This window comes from Sinocyclocheilus grahami, unplaced genomic scaffold (assembly GCF_001515645.1).
Source record: "Sinocyclocheilus grahami isolate Dianchi unplaced genomic scaffold, SAMN03320097.WGS_v1.1 scaffold153.1, whole genome shotgun sequence".
In the NCBI taxonomy this organism is placed as follows: domain Eukaryota; kingdom Metazoa; phylum Chordata; class Actinopteri; order Cypriniformes; family Cyprinidae; genus Sinocyclocheilus; species Sinocyclocheilus grahami.
This window is the reverse complement of record NW_015505332.1, coordinates 3,193,424-3,215,190: the sequence shown is the minus strand read 5'-3', so window position 1 is coordinate 3,215,190 and position 21,767 is coordinate 3,193,424. Positions and strand designations below refer to the sequence as shown.

Here is a 21,767-nt window from a genome sequence, read left to right as displayed (position 1 = left end):
TGTGTGTGTGTGTGTGTGTGTGTGTCTGTGTGTGTGTGTGTCTATAAGTAAACCCATTTGGATTTTTTTTGTATTTTATGTTTGTCTATCTATCTATCTATCTATCTATCTATCTATCTATCTATCTATCTATCTATCTATCTATCTATCTATCTATCTATCTATCGATCTATCTATCGATCTATCTATCTCCATATGTACTTTCTGTATTTTGTAACATTATAAATGAGTTGTAAATTATTAATAATAAATGACTGAAACTTTCGATCAGTGTAATGCATCCTTCCTGAATAAAAGTAATAATTTCATTTAAAAAGTATTACCGACCTCAACTTTTTTCTTTTTTTTTTAAAGTAGTGTATATATATATATATATATATCCATTTTCAATAGTGAAAATGTTAAGAGAAAAATACAAATGTACAAATTTTTAGCAGACAAAAATAAGATATTGATCGCTACAGTAATGCCCTCAGCCTTCATCCACTCCCATTCCACCCCATTTCCTGTTGCTGTTCGACACTTCTGGAAACTTCCTGTTTGTGTCATGCCCCTCGTTTCCTGTTTCTCCTGGAATTCAGGTCAAGGCCCCGCCCCTTCCAGCCAGGATGATGCTGAACATTTTTAGTGATGTGGGCCCTTTTGATAGCTCAAAAACATGCTTGACATTGCTACTCTACTCGTTTCTATGACATGATAATCATACTTACTTTAGCTCTCCCTTAAAAGCCTCCCCTAGTGATCCATACAGCAGCTGTATGGCAGGAAAAACCTGCCAGGCCAAGTTTGGGAATGGAGTATGTGATCAGGAGTGCTCCACTTCTGGCTGTCTGAGAGATGGATTCGACTGCCTCAAAGACAAAGGCATCTGCATGTAAGAAACCAGCGTGAAGCATGCTAATATCACATGAAATATCACATCCAGTTGTGGAGGAAGTACACAAATCTAGTAGGCTACTGGAGTAAAAGTACAGATACCCTAACAAGATATTACTCTAGTAGACTTGAGTATTAGTACTCAATTCTACTCGAGTAAAAATACAAAGTACTAATCAATAAATATATATATATATTTTTATATATACTTTTAGATATTTTATAGCCCTACTGCTCAAAATACCTGGGGATCAAAACATTACAAATATATTAAAATAGCAATTTAGGTTACTGAAGCGTCATGCGTGCAAACGATTGAAAAAAAAACTTTTAACTGAATTTAACCACAATTACAATGCATCAAATTACGTGCCTTAAAGGGGTCATATGATGCGATTTCAAGTTTTCCTTTCTCTTTGGAGTGTTACAAGCTGATTGTGCATAGATAAGATCCCTGAAGTTGTAAAGACTAAAGTCTCAAAACCAAAGAGATATTCTTTATCAAAGTTAAGACTCTGCCACGCCCCCCTAAAACGGCTCGTTCTAACACGCCCCCACATATCTACCTCACTATGTGGAAATATTAGCATAATGCGCCCAAATGTGCACGCAAAGAAAGAAGGTGTGGTTTCAGTAACCGCAGTTAGTGTTGAAGCAGCATGTCAGGGAGAAGCTGTGTGTTTCAGTGCAAAAGCAAAAGCACTGTATTTGGCCTTCCGAAAGTAGATACATTAAGATTACTTACAACAGAACAGCAATGCATTTTATGGACGACCGTTTCGTGAACCTAGGAGAGGAGGTCATTCTGACTTTGCTATGACAATCTGGCACTTCTGAATCAGCTACTGTTTTGTTATTAGTTTAAGCTAATTTAAATTAGGCTTAGCTACTGTTTTGTTATTAGTTTAAGTATTTGCTATTGACTGTTCAAATGCGGAGTTTTGTGCATCGTGTGTGTGTGTGTGTGTGTGTGTGTGTGTGTGTGTGTGTGTGTGTGTGTGAGAGAGATCACAGTGGAGTCAGCTGTCTTAACCGTGGCTTGTGTACTGCAAACACATACCAGCTTCATCACTGTGTCTGTCACGCGACTCTGTTCCCCTTTCGGGCTCTGTCTTTACATTTATGTTGAAAGCTGAAGCTGGCGATTATGGTAAGGGGCGTTACATTTCCGACGAGTGCTTGCAGTGTTCGGCCAATCACAATGCACTGGGTCAGCTGGCCAATCAGAGCAGACTGCGCTTGTCGGAAGGAGGGATTTTGTAGAAAACGAAGCGTTTGAGAGAGGCGGGGCATAGAGGACCTACAATAATAAGTATTTGAAAAATAATGTGTTTTTTGAACATTAAAGCATGTCAACTTATTCTGTTACACCAAATACACAAAATAATGATCTTTAAAAAAGCATCATATGACCCCTTTAAAAAGAATAAAGCATAGCAGGATACCATTGTTATAATTAGGCTATTCACGAGAAACTACAACTGTTATGCATATGAATTTATTGCAGTGCAACACGAATATTTATCATTTGTTATATGCATGCTTGAAGCAAAATGTTTTGTTTTCTCAGTTTAGGGCATATTCATTATTGCCGAAATCATTATGACAACGGCCACTGCGACCAGGGCTGCAACAACGCCCCCTGTGGGTGGGACGGCTCGGACTGCCACAAAAAGCAGTACCCCATCTGGGCCAAAGGAAGCCTCATCCTGCACACTAGAATCCCATTCCAGAGGGGTCAGATTCAGAACAGCTCTCTGTTATGGCCCTTAAGCACTGTCCTGCATACTAGCGTCAAACTCAGAGGGATGGCACCTCTCCAGCCCACCACAGACCTACTTACAATGGACACCCGACAGCTCGCCGAGCTGTACGCTCAAACACCAGCCTATGACAGCAATGGGTTAGTGATACTGTCTTATGTTTTCATTTAAAGAGGTCATATTCTACATTTCAAGCTTTAAATTAAATTTTATTTTAAAATTTTAAATATTTTTTAAATAATATCGTTTTTATTTTTTATAGTCCATGTTAATCAAGGGGTTATGCACCAAAAATACTCATAATATAAATAAACTAATAAACCTAACTATAAAATATACCTATAAAATAATGTTAATAAGTTAAAAAGGGCCATATTCTACATTTCAAGCTTTTAATTTTTTTTTATTGTTTTAATTTTTTTTTATAGTCAAAGGTTTATGCATAAAAAATACTCATAATATAAATGAACTGTAAAAAGCATAACTAAAAATAACATAAAATAAATCATTTAAAGAGGCCATATGCTACATTTAATTTTTTATTCATGTTAATCAAGGGATTATGCACCAACAATGCTCATGATATAAATAACCCATAAAGAAAAAGCAAAGGGAAAAAAAACACACCTAAAATAATGTAAAAATAAATCATTTATTTTGCACAGCTACTTTCCACCCTTTCTGTGAGCCTCTCTTGGGATTGCTTTTAGATTACTTTAGGTAAAGGAACATAGTTTTGATTGGCTAATCTGATTTAATACAATTCAGTGTTTGATTTTAAGGCCGTTTTGTTTTACTGTTAGTTAGATATTATTTGTGACAGCTCTTCAGTAATGATATCATACAGGTATTGCCTGTCTTTTCAATAATCAGTGGTCTGTTTTTTAAACGTGTGCTGACTGCATGCATATTTTTTTGTATTACAGGTCAGTGTTATTCCTGCAGCTGGATAACAGACCCTGCTCCCGTCTTCCCTCCACCTGTTTCCAGTATACCGTCGAGGCTGCACACTTCCTGCGTGCCGTCCTGGCACAGAATCACGCCTCGTTTCCCATGATCCCAGAGATCCTGGCGGCTGTGATCAGTGTACGTGGAGTCGATGAGGAAATAGGAGCCAGAGAGGAGGTGAAGCTGCCAAAGGAGGAGCGCAACGGTTTGTTTTCTTTGTACTTTGCCAAAACATAAGCATACTATTCAGACACTTACAGAAAGTTTATGCAAAATTTGAATTCTGTTATTATTTACTCTCTATAGTTTCAAACCATTATGCCGTTATTTTTCCTGCATAAGGTGTTCTTTTAGTATTAGTATAATATTTTGAATTAGTATTGATTTGAGTGAATTTTTTCATCTAAAATTTATTTAATTTAATTTAAAGAGCCCATATTGAACATTTTAAACGTTTGTTTTACTTATTTTATTTACTTATTTAAACTCAATTTTAAGTTTTGAATTCACTTTTATTTTATATTTTCAGTTTTTTATTTTCATTTCTATATAGCTTTATTTTTATTTCAGTTTTAGCAATTTTATTACTTCAAATTTCAGTTAGTTGCTAATTGCTCATTTGTAGGTTTTTAGGTTTAAGTTTTTCATCTTTATATTTACTTTGTTTTATTTAAAGAGGCCATATTCTACATTTTACTCTTTTATTTTACTTTATTTTAAAACTTTTATTATTTACATATTATAGCAGGTATTAATATTTTGAGATTTTATTTGTTTATTTATTTTAATATTTCATAAAAATTTTGGTAATTTGTAAAACTGGAATGATTTGCACAAAATAGTTATGTGCGTTAGTGCTTTTTACATTTTTACTAGATTTTTAAAAATTTCTATAACTACAGTTTTAGTACTTCAATTTAAGCTTATTTCAGCTAACTTCCAAGACAACACACATTTTCATTTCATTATTTTTAAGTTTTTTCATCTAATATTTATTTTATTTTATTTCAGCTTTATTTCAACAAGAACAACAATGCTGTCAAACAAAAAAGCAGCAATATTTTTAATTTTTTTTCATAATAACCATGACTGTTATCTCTAATATGACAACAGCAACAAAAAGCGCCATAAAAGTACTCTTCTGAAACAATACGATAGCTTTGTGTGAGAAATGAACTAAAATTGTAATCATTATTCACTAATCATCCTTCCCTCCGCTAAATATGTGTGTTTATCCCCTGCTGATTAAAAAGTAACTGCTTAAAGTCACTGCAAAAGATAAGAGAGTTTTAGAAAAGTTAGTTGTGAGAAATATCTAGAATTTAGCCTAATGTACCTGTTTTCTTGTATTCCTGAGCATTATTTAGCTGCTAAATGTCACGTTTCAGTTCATGAAGCCTCTCCTGCCTGGATGTGGCCTGTGGTCGGTGTAGCGACGGGGCTCGGTGTGGCAGCTGCCGTGATCATCACGGTGGTGTTCCTGTGGTTAAAGAGAAGAAGACAGAGACGAGGAGGAGGAGAGCGAGTGCGTCACAGATCCACGGTGACCGACAGCAATAACGGCAGCAAGGCCTGGTCCCGCCGCTCTGAGGAGAAGAGAAGCAGATCAAGAAGAGATAAAGACAGAAATGGGACGAAGACAAACAAGAAAGGAAAGGAGTCAGGAAAAAGACGTAAGGAGCCCCTCGGTGAGGATGCGATCCGTATGCGGTGAGTCTGATGTTCAAAGGAGCTTGAGGGTCTTTGAAGAGTCTTCATACTGTGAGTGAGTGAGGAAACCGTGCTAATGGGGAGGAATTGTCCGTGTCCTTTATGCTGATTATAGACCCCTGAGGAAGGAACTGGACATCGGAAGTGACACCGATGTGACCCAGAGCTCCATGGAGGACATCAACAAGACCATCTGTGACCACAGGTCGTCAGACCAAAAACAGTTCAAACAGCCCCGCATGCTGGGTGAGACCTGCTGGAATGAGAAGGCTAACAATGATATTTCTCAGTGTTATTTATGTGTTTGCTCTAAAATGACAAAATAGATTTGTTTTTTTTAAATTTGCGAAACCATAATTCTGGCAAAAAAGCCAAGATTCAACAGATTACATTAAGATGTAGTTAGTAAATGTTAATTTAGTTACTCTCTCTCTCTCTCTCTATATAATTTATATATATAAATATTATACTTATATATAAATATATATATATTTTTCATTTTGGAACAGCCAAGCAGATTCAAAACATTACAGAAAACAGTATAATGTAAACAATGCAGTTAGTAAATGTTAATTTAGTTTCTCTCTCTATATATATAATTTTTATATATATAAATATTATATTTATATATAAATATATATATATTTTCAGTTTGGAACAGCCAAGCAGATTCAAAAGATTACAGAAAACAGTATAATGTATAATGTAAACAATGCCGTTAATGTGATTAAATCAGTTTTACTTTATTTATATACTACTATTATTTTATTGTATTATTATTATTGTTTTAAATTAGATTTTATTTTTATATTTTCATTTTAAATTTAGTTTAGTTTATGTTTTAGTAATTTCTTGATGTGCTTTTGTCATTTTTAATATTTTATTAGACTTTGCTGTTTAGCTTTATTTTTTATTTCAGTTTTTTTTTTTTTTACTTCAATTGAACTTATTTCAGTAAGTTGCCAAGGCAAATTTTAAGTTTAATATTTATATTTTCATTTATTTATTTTTTGCAACTTCAATTAACAGATTATTTTAAAAGCAGAGTTTGGGGATTAATTTCGATAATATATTAAATGAATCTGTATAAATATATACATACTTTTTTTTACTACAACATTTAAAAGTATGTAAATGCCATGTGGGAACTTCTGTGAACATTTCCGAGTGATGATTCCAGCAGATCTTTCAACAGATTCATGTTGAAAAACCTGTTTTACATCCAACCTTCGAAATCATGTGCATCTGAATAACATTTGCACATTAGTTTCAATGCATCATGAATGGAGAACGTGCCAGTTCTAATCATGCATACAATTTAGCACAGATGGGAGGAGAAATGCGACTACTGTGCTTCAACTGTGTTTCTCTGTTACACCTTTAGCTCCCCCTAGAGGATGGGAAAGAAATGTGGCTCCTACACCTCAAAGACCACCAAGAAATGTGAGTTTATCTCACTTGAACAATCTGCCTGCACATTCAAAAACGTATTATACTACAACGCTCATGATATCTGTTATTAAAAAGATTTCTGCATGCTGCATCATTATGCATTTGAAAAATTCTCTCTGTAGAGCTGATCATTTGTGCTGTCTTCTCTCAGGCCGCTCCGGTGCAGTGGTGCGGTCCGGACGGCTCGGTCGTGCTGATCCGAGCTGTCAGAAGCGGGCTTGACCGAGTGGTTCTGGAGCTCCTGAGAGCCGGAGTGCCAGTCAACAACACCGACCACACGGGTAAGAGCACCATTAACCCTTGCATGTGGAACGAGTCCCTTCAATCAATGTGGTCTTCAAGAATACATTACAGGAATAGTTTTTGTTTCCTTTGCAGTTGGGGAGTAATGTGTTTTGCCCTTTCTGGTTTTGTCTTTGTCACTGTCTCTGTCCTGTCCTGAACTCCCCACTGCCGTCCTCCGTCTCCTCCTGCTTCCCTCACATCACTCCAGCACCCCTGATAAACACGTCTGATTCAGAACACAGTTAATGTGCTGTAGCGCCGGGTCAATGTGGGAATAATGTGTTAACCTTCCATGCCTCTGTTTCTCTCTCTCTCAAAATTGTCCCTCTTCTATTGTCTCGAATGTTCGCTTCCTGTTTTCCCTTCTCATAACACTCATTTTTTTTGGCTTCGTCCACTACTTTCTGGCCCCTCTGTGTGCCACAACACGCCATTTCCTGATCACCCTTGCCCTGTTTGTTGTCAATTCCTTCTTGCATCTCTTCTCTCTCTCTCTCTCTCTCTCTCTCTCCCGTTCACTTCATCCAGGGAGATCTGCCCTCCACTGGGCATGCTCAGTAAACCACCTCCCATTGGCACGGACTCTCATTCGCTACGGTGCTGCAGTGGACTTACAGGACCATAAGGTAAAGAAAAAGTCACCTTTTTGTATAATCAATCAAATAAATCAGGGTTACGCGCCATTCAGAATTTGCGGTAGATGGATGGACGGATGGATGGATAGATGCACCCTTGGTAAATATGAGCAAAAATAAATCTGCATCGTTGATCTTTTTGATCTTTCATTCAAAAAATTCTAACCTTTCATTGAAGTAAGACAATTGAAAGTGGGGAGAAAATGTTATGATGAAATAAATGTTTTTCTCCAAGGCATGCTGGCCACAATTATTGGCACCCCTAGAAATTCTTATGAGTAAAATATCTCTGAAGTATATTCCCATTCATATTTACATTTTTTAGCACACCAGGGTGACTCACTAAGAGCATGAAATTGTCCAGCCATGACGTCCTGATCCACAGCATTGTAAATATGAGGAACACAAAGGACAAGTTCCCTTAATCGTCCATCACAAGTAAAACCAAAGAATATAGTTATGATGTGCAGAACAAGATTGTTGAGCTTCACAAAATAGAAAGTGGCTGTAAGAAAAGAGCTAAAGCATTGAAAATCCACCATCAGGGCACTGTAGGTAGATAGATAGATAGATAGATAGATAGATAGATAGATAGATAGATAGATAGATAGATAGATAGATAGATAGATAGATAGATAGATAGATAGATAGATAGATAGATAGATAGAGTATATTCCCATTCATATTTACATTTTTTAGCACACCAGGGTGACTCACTAAGAGCATGAAATTGTCCAGCCATGACGTCCTGATCCACAGCATTGTAAATATGAGGAACACAAAGGACAAGTTCCCTTAATCGTCCATCACAAGTAAAACCAAAGAATATAGTTATGATGTGCAGAACAAGATTGTTGAGCTTCACAAAATAGAAAAATAGAAAAAGAAAAGAGCTAAAGCATTGAAAATCCAGATAGATAGATAGATAGATAGATAGATAGATAGATAGATAGATAGATAGATAGAACAAACGGTTGAATGATTTATATGTAGATTGAATGATAGAGAGAATGAACAATAGATTGATGAATGAATTATCATAATCCACCAATAATAATGGAATAAAATTCAATTTTTTTCGATAGGGTGAAACGGCTTTGTTTCTCTCGGCTCTCCACGGTTGCTATGACACCACACGATTTCTGCTGCTCAACGGGGCCAATCAAGATCTCTCTGACTGCAAGGGGCGGCGACCACTGGATGTGGCTCGAGAGGGATTACATCATCAGGTCCTCGAGCTCCTATTGGCTCACAGAGTTCACAAGGTGCCAGTTCCTCTAGATCCCGCCACTGAGGTGCTCTGGGACGATCGCACGTACATCTATTCTCCTTGGGTCGCTTCACCTCCATGTCTGCCCGGAAGAAGTGCCTCGTTTTCGGGGGTCATCAGTCACAGAGGGATGTCAACACCTCCGCCTATGTAAGTCAGCTCTGCAGCTGTTCCTTCCAGTTGCATATACAATTTTACAAGCATGTTCTCATGTTTTGTTCTCAACAGTGATTGGCAGATGGGAAGAACGCAATGCTCCTCCCCCCAGAACTGGCGTCCAGCCCCCAACCAATCAGCAACGGCATTGGTCAGCCCCAGGATTCTTGGCCACCCATCTCGGCCTATCAGCACTCTCCAGGAAGTGACGTCAGAAGCGGAGGACGAGGAGAGGGAGATGACCCAGGACGTTACTCGAGCGGCAACGCCTCACTACCTGTCTCCACAACCCGCACCTCGACAGCGCTCGTTCTCCTGTACCCAGCATGCACTGAACCGTCGCTCCAGTGGCAACCAATCAGAGCTGTCCGTAGCTGTGCCAGCTGAAAAAATAGCCAATGAGCATGTAGAAATAGTGATCGTGCCACACCCGAGAGAAGCGGTCAGCCAGTCAGAGAGCAAAACCACAGGGAACAGCCTCAGCGCAGCTCAGATGGAAAGTATGAGGAACTGCAACTCCAAAATGAGTGAGAGGGTCAGTAATGAGCTTCCCGTCATCATCCAAAGCAGCATGTGAGAGAAGATACAGAGAAAAGAAATCAGACAACTCGAAAATGCATAAAACTGTGGTTTACAATTTCTCTATTGACTATTAAAATAATCTAATATTATTGGCAGAATCTCAGGAAAACTTGTCCTCACCCCAAAAGCAATTCAAATTTGCATGAAGAAAATAAAGTCTATTTAGAACTATTTTTTAGAAATTCTTTTTGCATTTTGACATTATTTTCAGGACAATAAAGCATATTTTTCTCCTTACTTATTCCCTCATAAGTGTTATATGTTTGGATGTTTTGCTTTATTGTAATTTAGGGTTTACTTTACTCTAATACAACACAAAATATACAAATAAAAAAATCTTATCACTACAGCAGTGAGAATTCGATTTTTTGAACTACACTAATAGGACATTTTCATGAAAATAGTGACATCATATAATATTTGTATTACAATATAATGAAACCTTGACGCAAAAAAAGGTTTTTCTGTAATATATATTATATAATATGATATCATGTATCATAAAATCGTAAATAAAAAATCAGCTTAATTTTCTGTAAGGAAAAAAATGAGGTCCTTATTTTTTTTATTTGGAGAGTTGAGAATTAGATTTTTTTTGCACTACAGTAATAGGAAGTTTTCATGAAAATAATGGCATCATAATATTTATATTACAGTATCATAATGAAACCTTGATGCAAAAATAGGCTTTCATGTAAAAAAAATTATAATATATAATATAATCATCAAATCTTTAAAAATGGGCACTAATTTCATTGCGTTGAATTGCTTGTTCTTGCCATCTGCTCTCAATTTAAGTTGAGGTTTCAAACATTCATTAATGTTTTCCACAAAAAAGTATTACACCTAAAGAAAACGCTTTTTTAGACGCTACTTCCATAGTCTGACTTGACAGACATACCATTCAGTAAAATATTAACAAATAACATTTCCCTGGGAAATTAATCAGATTACTAAAGTAAAATAGGCTGCAAGTGCCATATTATGAGAACCAAGTAAACAATATTTAAGCGCAAATGATGAATGTGTACACAGACAGTCTTTATTGTAAAAGAGGTAGAGAATACAGGTGTTTCACTGTACAGAGAAAAGACAGCACTGTTGATATACTCATTCAAACAGTAAATAAAGACAGCAAACACACCTCATTCATATAACTGATACATACACAAACCCAGTAAAAAAGAGAAACGCACACACACACGAAAAAAAAACTATCTTTGGATTTTTCTCTATTGCCCCCGTCACCCAAGCCAATTCTATCTGAGCTTTGAATAAACAATATAGAGCAGTGATAACAATAATATAATAACTATAATGAAAGCAGTCTTAATGCAGTTTAAAAGGTTCCTCTTTCAACACCCAGATATTGCAGTAAGAAACAGTGGAAGTTGTAATGTAGTGGAAAAGTGAAAATAAAACTAAAATAAAATACATGACGGCAACTAAACGCCATGAACTCATCCAACTCTTCTCTCACACAAACACACTCATTCATCCAAATGGAGAAAAGGGCCTTATTCATGAAACAAACGACTCAACAAATGCATAAATTGTTTGCAAAACTAAAACTTTTTTTATGTAAATTAGCATCTTAGCTAGCATTTCTTTTACTAACACCATATATATGTGTATGTGTGTGTGTGTGTGTGTATATATATATATATATATGTATATCCATATACATATACATATATATATATATAAATACATATACATACACACACACACATTCTCACACATGCACATATGTATGCATATGCATAAACTGTAACAAAATTGTATGTAAATTAGTTTTACACACACACACATATAAATATAAATATATATACAGTATATATATATATATACTGTATATATATATATACTGTATATATGTATGTATATATATGTGTGTGACATTTTGTCAGAAATCTGTTCTGCTCGCACACTGAATGCAAAAAAAATTAAGATTTTACAAACAATTTACATCATGCTTCATGAATGAGACCCATTCTTAGGTAAATTACCGTATTGAATGGAATACGACAATTGTCATTAGAACAGCTTTATGAACGGTTTAGACGGAAAATCTCTGCTCGTGTTTCATGTCAAGTCTGATAATGAGCTTCTTAAAAACAAAACTAAAACTGCATTTGGGTAGAAGAGTGACCATCATTCTTTCGTCATTTGGTGTGTCCTCCGGTATCGGAGCGGGACGCCAGCGGAAGGAGCTCATCAGTCCGAGTTGTCGGAGTGATCGCTGCCGGGTGAAGTGGCGGAGGGTGGCGTGAACTGAATGCAAAAAAAATTAAGATTTTACAAACAATTTACATCATGCTTCATGAATGAGACCCATTCTTAGGTAAATTACCGTATTGAATGGAATACGACAATTGTCATTAGAACAGCTTTATGAATGGTTTAGACGGAAAATCTCTGCTCGTGTTTCATGTCAAGTCTGATAATGAGCTTCTTAAAAACAAAACTAAAACTGCATTTGGGTAGAAGAGTGACCATCATTCTTTCGTCATTTGGTGTGTCCTCCGGTATCGGAGCGGGACGCCAGCGGAAGGAGCTCATCAGTCCGAGTTGTCGGAGTGATCGCTGCCGGGTGAAGCGGCGGAGGGTGGCGTGTTCTGCTCCTGCCAGCTACCATTAGTCTGCAGACAAAGAAAACTGCTGTTAAAACCAGAAAAACACAAGTCGTCCTATACAGAAATCTCTAAACAAAATACTAGCATACACGACAGAATTTAAGGCCTATTCACAGTGAGTGAAAAAAAATCGTATTATGCTGAAGATGTTATTTACAACGATCTGGCTTAAAGTTATAGTTTGGATCAACATGAGGGAGAACATTTTCACATTTTGCTGTTTGTAGTGGATTTTGCCATGTTGTTCACATTGTACTTAAAGGGGTCTGATGCAATTTACATTTTTCCTTTCTCTTTGGAGTGTTACAAGCTGATTGTGCATAGATAAGATCCCTGAAGTTGCAAAGACTAAAGTCTCAAAACCAAAGAGATATTCTTTATCAAAGTTAAGACTCTGCCACGCCTCCCTAAAACGGCTCGTTCTAACACGCCCCCACATATCTACCTCACTATGTGGAAATATTTGCATAATGCCGCCCAAATGTGCACGCAAAGAAAGAAGGCGTGGTTTCAGTAACCGCAGTTAGTGTTGAAGCAGCATGTCAGGGAGACGCTGTGTGTTTCTAGACGAAAGCAAAAGCACTTTATTTGGCCTTCCGAAAGTAGATGCATTTAGGAATCTTTAAGATTACTTACAACAGAACAGCAATGTATTTTATGGACGACCGTTTCGTGAACCTAGGAGAGGAGGTCATTCTGACTTTGCTATGATAATCTGGTGCTTCTGTTTTGTTATTAGTTTAAGTATTTGCTATTGAATGTTCAAATGTGTGTGTGTGAGAGAGAGATAGATAGGGTCACATCACAGTGGAGTCAGCTGTCTTAACCGTGGCTTGTGTACTGCAAACACATACCAGCTTCATCACTGTGTCTGGCACGCGACTCTGTTCCCCTTTCAGGCTTGAACTGATGGTAAAACTAATTACATTATTTACTGTCTTTACACTTATTTTGAAAGATGAAGCTCGCGATTATGGTAAGGGGCGTTACATTTCTGACGAGTGCTTGCAGTGTTCGGCCAATCACAATGCACTGGGTCAGCTGGCCAATCAGAGCAGACTGCGCTTGTCGGAAGGAGGGACTTTGTAGAAAACTAAGCGTTTGAGAGAGGCGGGGCATAGAGGACCTACAATAATGTACAGTATTTGAAAAATAATGTGTTTTTTGAACATTAAAGCATGTCAACATATTCTGTTACACCAAATACACAAACTAATGATCTTTAAAAAAAGCATCATATGACCCCTTTAAAAGTAACGCAGAAGCATTCACCTTTTATATTGACATATTTTTAGTGATTTCACTGCAGAAGCCATATTGTAAATGCAATGCTTTCTTTTTTTAATAAACAAAAGCTATTTTGTAAAATGATAATTTTTTTTATTGCTAACAAAAGAACACTATTATCATTCTATCAAGATATATTCCTGTTTAATGCAAGTGAAATATACTATAAATATACAAAAAAAAACTATCATTTCAACATTTATTCCACACTATATTTTTATTACAAATATTTTTACTACCAATATCATTATACCAATATATTGCTATTTTACACTTATTTAAAGCAAGTGAAATCTAATAATAATATGAATTGGGATAATTTACATTTTTAACAACAATACACATTTTATAATAATAATTTAAACATTTATACAGTACTTTTAATTTTTTTATTTATTTATTACTATTTATTAATATCATATCTCGCACTTAATTGAAGTGAAATCTGTATTATTAGATAATAAATATAATTATTTTAAACATTTACACAGCACCTTATTTACTATATTTAATACTAATAATAGACCACTATCTTATTTTATGTGAAATTTGTATTAGCAGATTTAAAGTTTTAATTTCATTTAAACAGTATTTTTCTGAACACTTTCACTCAAAGAGCTTAGATAGGTTATATTTTGTATGTAAGACCACATATGTGCAATTCACCTTGTGTGAATGTTTCTCATAAAAAATTCATGTGCCACTTCACACATCGCTCTTGATATGAATAGGCCTTAATTATAATCAGCAGAGCATGTGAATCCTTGCAAAACAAGCATAACTGAGTAAAGATCTCAGCGAAAGTCATTTAAAAAGCGAGACTAATAGACGGCAAACACAAGCATGCATGTGATGAGCTCCTCTCTCTGGTACTATAGAGTCTTTCTGAGAAGCGAGATTGAGCGTCCTAACAGAGAGAGAGAGGAAAAGGACATTTAGGCAGAGCTGCACGGCAAACAAACAACACACAAAAGCACATCATTCACCACTGAGATCCAAACTCATGCACAGAGATGATGACATGCAGCGGGCCGCAGGAATGCTGACCGAGTCATACCTGAGCCCCCATGTGATAGGGAGGCTGCTCTCCGTCCATTGGAGGAACTCCTAGGAAGCAGTCGGCTGACCCTGACAGCGAGAACGATCCTGAGCCTGGAAGAATGAGAGGTACGAGACTCAGTCATATATGAAAAACTTTGTAACACATTACTACCATGCCTTTTACTAGAGCAGGAGTTTTCAAACTGTGGGTCGCACAAAGTCGCAATAACGGTCTCGGAGCGACGGTTCATTATTAGCGGCTCGGGCCGCATTATTAATGAGAACAAACTCGCTCACTTCACTGCGCTGTATTCTGCATGAGATTGCATTACACCGGAAAATTCAAATGTTACGAAATGGTATGTTCATTCATTTCTAGTATCTTCTGTTTGAACTCGGCGCTGTATCTTTCTGAGAGATATAAAGAGTTTAGGGATGCACCGAAATGAAAATTCTTGGCCGAAGCCAAACAAAATGAAACACTGGGCCGAAGGTCGACTACCGAACACCAAACACGGTTTTTCGCATCCCCCACCCCCATGTAGGCCTATTTTGCAATTGTTTTCACCATTGCATAAATTAAAGGGGTCATATGATGTGATTTCAAGTTTTCCTTTCTCTTTGGAGTGTTACAAGCTCTTGGTGCATACAGAAGATCTGTAAAGTTGCAAAATCCAAAGAGATATTCTTTATAAAAGTTAAGAGTCAACCACGCCTACCTAAAACGGCTCGTTCTAACACGCCCCCACATGTCTACGTCACGATGTGGGAAGATTTGCATAACGCCGCCCAGATGTTCACGCAAAGAAAGAAGGCGTAACTTTTATTCTCGCTGTAGTATTGTTGCCGCCGCCATGTCGTGAAGACGCTGTGTTTCGTTGTGAAAGCGAAACTCCTTTGTTTGGTCTTCCAAAAGAGGACACGACTAGAAATCAGTGGTTAAGTTGTATTTACAACACTGCTCCAGAACACTACAACCCAAATATTCAGATGAGTGCTGCGCATTTTATGGAGGACTGTTTCCTGATCCTGGGAGAGTAGACTACAATGCTGTTCTGACTCACAGACTGTAAGTATGGTTTTTATATTTAAAGAATTTGCCACTGACGATTCAAACGCGAGTTTTGAGCAGTGTAGAGTAGCGCTTGTTGTTTGTCATTTCTCCGATCACAAATGCAGACATGGTTTTATGTTTACGCGGCGTGATGCAACGCGTAAAAAGACAGTATAAGTCATTATAATCCGTAATTATGTCCCCACTGGATGCAACAAATGCCTCGTTTATAACCCTATTTTGAGGCAGTGCCCCAGCCTGGCCACCCCATTTAAAATGCTCTAGACTCACCCCTGAAAAAACTATCTGAACAAATCTGAAGGATCATGTGACACTGAAGACTGGAGTAATGATGCTGAAAATTCAGCTTTGCATCACAGGAATAAATTACATTTTAAAATATATTCAAATAGAAAACAGTTCTTTTAAATTGTAATAATATTTCATAATGTTTTCAGTATTTTTGATCACATAAATTCAGCTTTGGTAAGCATTAGAGATTTACAAATTTACAATTATGTACAGACCCTAAACTTTTGAACAGTAATATATTTATAACATTGTATTATATTGTTAAACATCTAAATATATAGTTATTGCTTTCAAACATATTTAATCACTTTATCCCTGAAATCGTTTTTGCACAATACTGGTTTCATTTGATTTGACCGCTTCACCTCCGTGAATCAAATTCAATGATTCAATTCAGATCTCTGATTCAAGAGATTTGTTTGCATTATCTCCGCTGCAGCAAACTATATGTAGGTAAATGTTGCCGTTTCTTAATATGTATTATATATACCGCTCATGACTATTTCAAATCTCCAAAACTAGTGTGAAAATGCCCTGTTAGAGCTAAAGACTTGAACTAACCAGTGGAGTTTGGAGTGTGGGGTGATTCCTCGCTCTGTGTCGCCCCTAAGGCCGTCTTCATGGCATACAGATTGGCCTCTTCCTGGAACTTCCCAATGTTCTTCTTATAGCGAATCCTCTTGTTGCCAAACCAGTTGGACACCTGTCATGATTTCAGAGCCAAAATGAAACTGATCCGTCTCTGAGGACCGGACGCTCCCTTAGTGGACTGAGAGCCAGGCTCCTTTCAAATGATCAAAAGAAAACAAGCCTATTAGATAGAGAAAATAGATCTGATAGAGGAGCTCACACCTGAGACATAGTGATACTGCACTGCTTGGCCAGCTCTTCTTTGGCCTCCTCGCTCGGGTAAGGGTTCGAGAGATGCGAGTAGAAATACTCGTTCAGGACCTCTGTGGCCTGTTTACTAAAATTACGCCGTTTACGCCTGACAAAGCAAGAAAATGTCATAGTCAAAAATAAAATTTGCAATCAGCTTCTGCATGAAGAACAAACAGGGTTTCTGCAGGTGTTATGAAAGTAAATTTAAGACTTTTTAAAGACCCTTTTAAGACCAAGGAAAGAAAAATTAAGGAATAAATTGAAGGGAACACAATATGTACGTTCTGTCAATATGTTGTATTAGCACCGCTTCAAAATGTGAAAATACAACCCCAACTGATCTCTTTTTAATTCGTTTATCAAAAATGAAAAATGTTAAGGATTAGAATATGGAAATAGAATACTGTACTTTCAGATCAGGCTGCAAAAAAATGCTCTTTTCCCCCAGTATTTTTGTCTTGTTTTCAAGTGCAAATGTCTAGAGATTTTTAAATCAAGATACATTTACTTGAGAAGAAAAACGACATAACATAAGGAGTCTTGTTTTCTGTGAAACTGATCAAAATTAAGTGAGTTTATGACTAAAACACGAACAAATATCTGCCAATGGGCTCAGTAAAATCTATCTAATTCAAAGGAAAATTGACATATATTTGTTCTTGTTTTAAGCATGAACTAGGGCTGGGCGATATAGCTAAAAACTTTATCAACAATATAATGTTTCATATCGTTCGGTATCGATAATTATTGACTTTTTATAACCTATAGAACAATAGAATTTTTTTTTGTAAATTTAACCACTGTATTTATAATTGACACAATTTATTGAGACAGACAACAAATATTTTTTGTTTTAACAATTAAACACAATAAAAATTAAACAAATATCTAATTTCTAATGTTTTATATGCAGATTAAATAGGTCTTTATTGTATAGGTCTAATTGTCTCCCGAGGCCACAGGAGGGCGCAATGAGCAAAATAATGCAGCGCATTTAAATTGTCAACGCAAGGAAGTAACTCTATAAAAACGTGCATTACGTCTAAATTAACTCAAATATAATTTCATAAATTGCATAAACAATTATGCACTAGTGCACTAAAGCAAAGATGTAATATCACAAAACGCGTTTTAATCCCACCTGGCATCCAGAAAGCGTGAGCGCAGTATCATGACCGCTTCACAGGTACTCTGTTTGAGCTGCGTCTGAATGGAGCTGAACTTGCGGTGGATGATGGCCACCATGCGCTCGATCTCACGCGGAGACACGGGCCGGGTGCGAGACTGCTCCCTCAGCAGGTTCATAACATGGGTAGTGAACTCACTGCAGGCCTGGAAACAGCAACGAGGTTAGAAAGCAGTTCCTTTCTGTCTGAGGACACTCAGAACCTGTGTCTTCCTATGTTAGACATACATTTTTGTCCTCACTCAAAGAAAAATGCTGTGCAAACAACAGATCAAGATGTATTTCAAGCTCAATAGAGTGCAACAGTCAGGTTCCAGAAGTAAGAATCTCATTCATTTTCTCCATAGAACAACTGATTTTGAACAATAACTTACGAACCATTAAAGTGAGACCTACTGTGAACTAAGAGACTATTAATCATTGGAATACGCTTTCGTTGATTCAACGAATTTTTTAATCGGAATTCCTGATGAAAAACTAGATTCGCCTCGCAGCTGGTTGATTGGTTCATTTCTTTTTAACTCATTAAACTTTTTATTTTTACTTTGACTTTTTTACGTGAAAAAAATGACCAATGAGATTTTGCTGTGGGCGTGGCTTCCCAGCACAATGGCAGCGATATGTACCTGTTCGTATTTTTCCATCTCTGTGTGGTAAATGTTCCGAATTTGGCTCAACTTGCTTTTATAGTCGGAGTGCTCCAGTGAGCTGTCAGGTGACATCCCGCCAGAGCTGGTCGCGGCAGAGACCGCGGCGGCGGCTCCGCCCCCCTTCTCTGGACCGGCCACACCTTCGGCCAGCAGCATGTTGTCCAATCGCACGAGCTGTGGGTCTGGAGGCTCCTCCTCCTGAGCATTTCTCATGGAAAGACCTGCAAATAAGAAATTAATCCATTAAAGGATTCATCCATTCACTGATTTTCAAGCAGCTTTGTATTGTTACAATGTCGGTAGTATAAGTAAACAAACATTGTGTATAGTTTTTATGTGTTGCCTGCACCAAAAAAATAAAAATAAAACACTATTTATTTGTCAGCAAAGCTCTGCCGTATTACAAGTTTTACAACTTTTATGAAAACTACAGATTGTACTTTCACATTTTTGTATCCCTGATTAATGGATAGTCTGATCGAACCCAGTGCATTATGGGTAATGAAGTTTTTTCATTACAGCCCTTTTCCTCTAGTCATGTACCATGATTAAAAAATTTAAAATTACCCCTTTAATATTCACCATATTATGTTTACATTTAATAATGCAGATGGCCTAATTGTACAACACTGGTATTAGTACTTCAACTGTAAGAAATTTTGCTTATGAATAGTATGCATAACAATAAAACACATTAATAAATATAACAAAAACATAATTTCACAAATTGTACTGTAATAACTGTTTATTTACATTTACATTTAGTCATTTAGCAGACGCTTTTATACAAAGCGACTTATGAAGGCAGTACCAAATTATTTGTCAATGTTCATGCTGAAAACTACTTCTGAGTTATTCAAGAGAAATAAGATATTCAAGACCCATATTTATTCAAACAAAATTTGGGTTAACTTATTTAAAACCCTTTTCAAGGGTGTCAACGCTATATCAATATTCTCAGAGGAGTAGAAATATTACAATCCATTATGTTTGATACTGTAAAGGCAGTCAATGACCTACAAGATAAATATGAATTTGAATTCATTTTAATTTATTCCCTGGAGCAGCACAAGGTTAAGTGCTTCAGTCAAGGGCAAAACATTAAGCAGGATGACTCATTTCGACAGTTCCTGTGTCATCACTGCTTAACATTGCACCCACCCGAAGTACTGCTTTATTCTATTATACATAGTCTGATTAGGAGAGATTTTATTTTTATTTATTTACTTTACAAAATGTTTCAATACAGCACTGTGCAATAAACAGTGAACAGTGCAGGGCAGTACTGTATGATTAATGGCACACAGCATGCAATACCACGGGCTGTAAGGGAGCGTGCCAAACCACAGAAATTAAAAGACTCCATTAGGGCACAACGCCATTTAATTACTAACCATCACAGTAAACATTTCAGTCCTCTTATGGGACTTTCTAAACTTAGTCTTCATACAAACTAAAGACATTGCGCAATTATTAATAGAGCAATTCTTGCATGCAAATAATAGGATGCTGCATGCATATAAAAAGGTTTGTGTTAATATACTGGACGGTTATTTAGCTTCTCATACAAGCCAATTACGACTTTATTGTTGTACTGATATCCTAATGCATGCAAATTAGGTATCACGTGCAAAAAGATAGGGTTTGAGATAATATTGCTAAAATAGTGCTGAGAAAAATGTTCATTTGGTATTCAGGAACTGCAAATGTGGTCTTCAGACAAACCAGAAACCATTTGTTAATGGTGTGCTAATTGTGCTATTTTAAAAAATGTAATGCATGCAAATACTAACTCATAATCATCATACATATACCATACTGGTAAAAAAAAAAAAATGAAGAGATCCAAAACTAACTAAAAGCTAAAACTTTATAAACACTACCTATACACATTTTAAAAATAAAGAGATTAAATAAAAATGACATACAACAAAATTTAAAAACAACATTTAAATGAAAAACAAAAAAATAAAGCTAAAAACAATTCAAAATAGTAAAGAACAAAAGGTATAATGATTCTAACACCAAAAAACCAACTACATATGTGTATGTACAACCACACACACATAAATATATACTGTATGTGTACATACACATTAATAAATTCAATATATATATTATTTCATTTCCATTTAGTTTGTTGAAGTATTAAAATAACTCAAATTAAATAAAACTAAAAACTTATACAGACATAATAAATTCAGACATAATGTAACTATAATTAAAATAAATAACAAATACAAATAATATAAATCAAATGACAGTAGTTTCAGTAATCCTAAAAAATAACACTGCCAAACACACATGCTAAAAATCAACAACTTACTTACACATAGTAAGAAATAGTTATAAAAACTGAAACAAGTAGTAGTAAATGCAAATAATTTAGAATAACAAGCAAATAACACGGTCTGAGACTGCTTTTTGGTATAAGATGGCTATTATTTGAGAGCAACTTCAATTTTTAAAAGCTGCAAACCTGGTCAAACCCATAATCATTATGCTATTGTTGAGTAAAAAGTGCTGTTTTAATATTCAAACCATGCAAAAATGCATGCAAACGACAGGGTTTAGGAATATATTTATGAACTAGAATAAAATATAAATGAATATTAAGAAAAAAAAACGTTAAAATGATTGTGTACAGTGCAGTGTTGCCAACTTAGCAATTTTGTTGCTAAATTTAGCAACTTTTCAGACTACCCTAGCAACTTTTTCTTCCAAAAGCACCTAGCAACAAATGTAGCTATTTTTAAATTTGATTTGGCTACTTTTAGCAACTTTTGATAAGTGTCTCAAACAATAAAAAGGCACACATTTTCCATCTAAATTACACAAAAAGAGGAAACCAAAGATGCCTAGCAGTACACACATCACCTGAATTAAGTTACTGCTATTTGCAATTGTTCATTTTGATAATAATAATTTAATAATTGTTCATTTATGATACACCTCATTAGTAGCTTGTACCTGTGATTGTTGATCAGTTAGTACACTGTAAGAAAAATATCTAGAAAAATGGAAAAGGTACTAATAATTTTC

At 36.1% G+C, this 21,767-nt stretch overlaps 2 protein-coding genes across 3 annotated transcripts in view; one reads left to right on the top strand and one right to left on the bottom strand.

Annotated features, from left to right (window-relative positions):
* Window positions 1-525: 525 nt before the first annotated feature.
* LOC107592489 (neurogenic locus notch homolog protein 1-like) lies at window positions 526-9,840 on the top strand. The gene is made up of 10 exons (XM_016282020.1): window positions 526-874; window positions 2,447-2,779; window positions 3,566-3,792; window positions 4,976-5,297; window positions 5,413-5,543; window positions 6,682-6,740; window positions 6,901-7,030; window positions 7,563-7,660; window positions 8,755-9,089; window positions 9,168-9,840. The coding sequence occupies exons 1-10, from the start codon at window positions 759-761 to the stop codon at window positions 9,670-9,672; spliced, it is 2,256 nt and encodes a 751-aa protein (XP_016137506.1). The 5' UTR covers window positions 526-758; the 3' UTR covers window positions 9,673-9,840.
* A 2,113-nt stretch (window positions 9,841-11,953) lies between these two features.
* Window positions 11,954-21,767, bottom strand: part of LOC107592488 (pre-B-cell leukemia transcription factor 2-like) — a 12,654-nt gene continuing 2,840 nt past the window's right edge. For both annotated transcript variants that reach the window (XM_016282019.1, XM_016282018.1), the window contains exons 2-7: window positions 18,702-18,946; window positions 18,031-18,221; window positions 16,860-16,995; window positions 16,569-16,710; window positions 14,658-14,752; window positions 11,954-12,319 (exon numbers count right to left, since the gene is read on the bottom strand). In XM_016282019.1, coding sequence (XP_016137505.1) covers window positions 12,239-12,319; window positions 14,658-14,752; window positions 16,569-16,710; window positions 16,860-16,995; window positions 18,031-18,221; window positions 18,702-18,938 — 882 coding nt within the window. In that variant the 5' untranslated portion in view covers window positions 18,939-18,946 and the 3' untranslated portion in view covers window positions 11,954-12,238. The remainder of the gene's footprint in view (window positions 12,320-14,657; window positions 14,753-16,568; window positions 16,711-16,859; window positions 16,996-18,030; window positions 18,222-18,701; window positions 18,947-21,767) is intronic.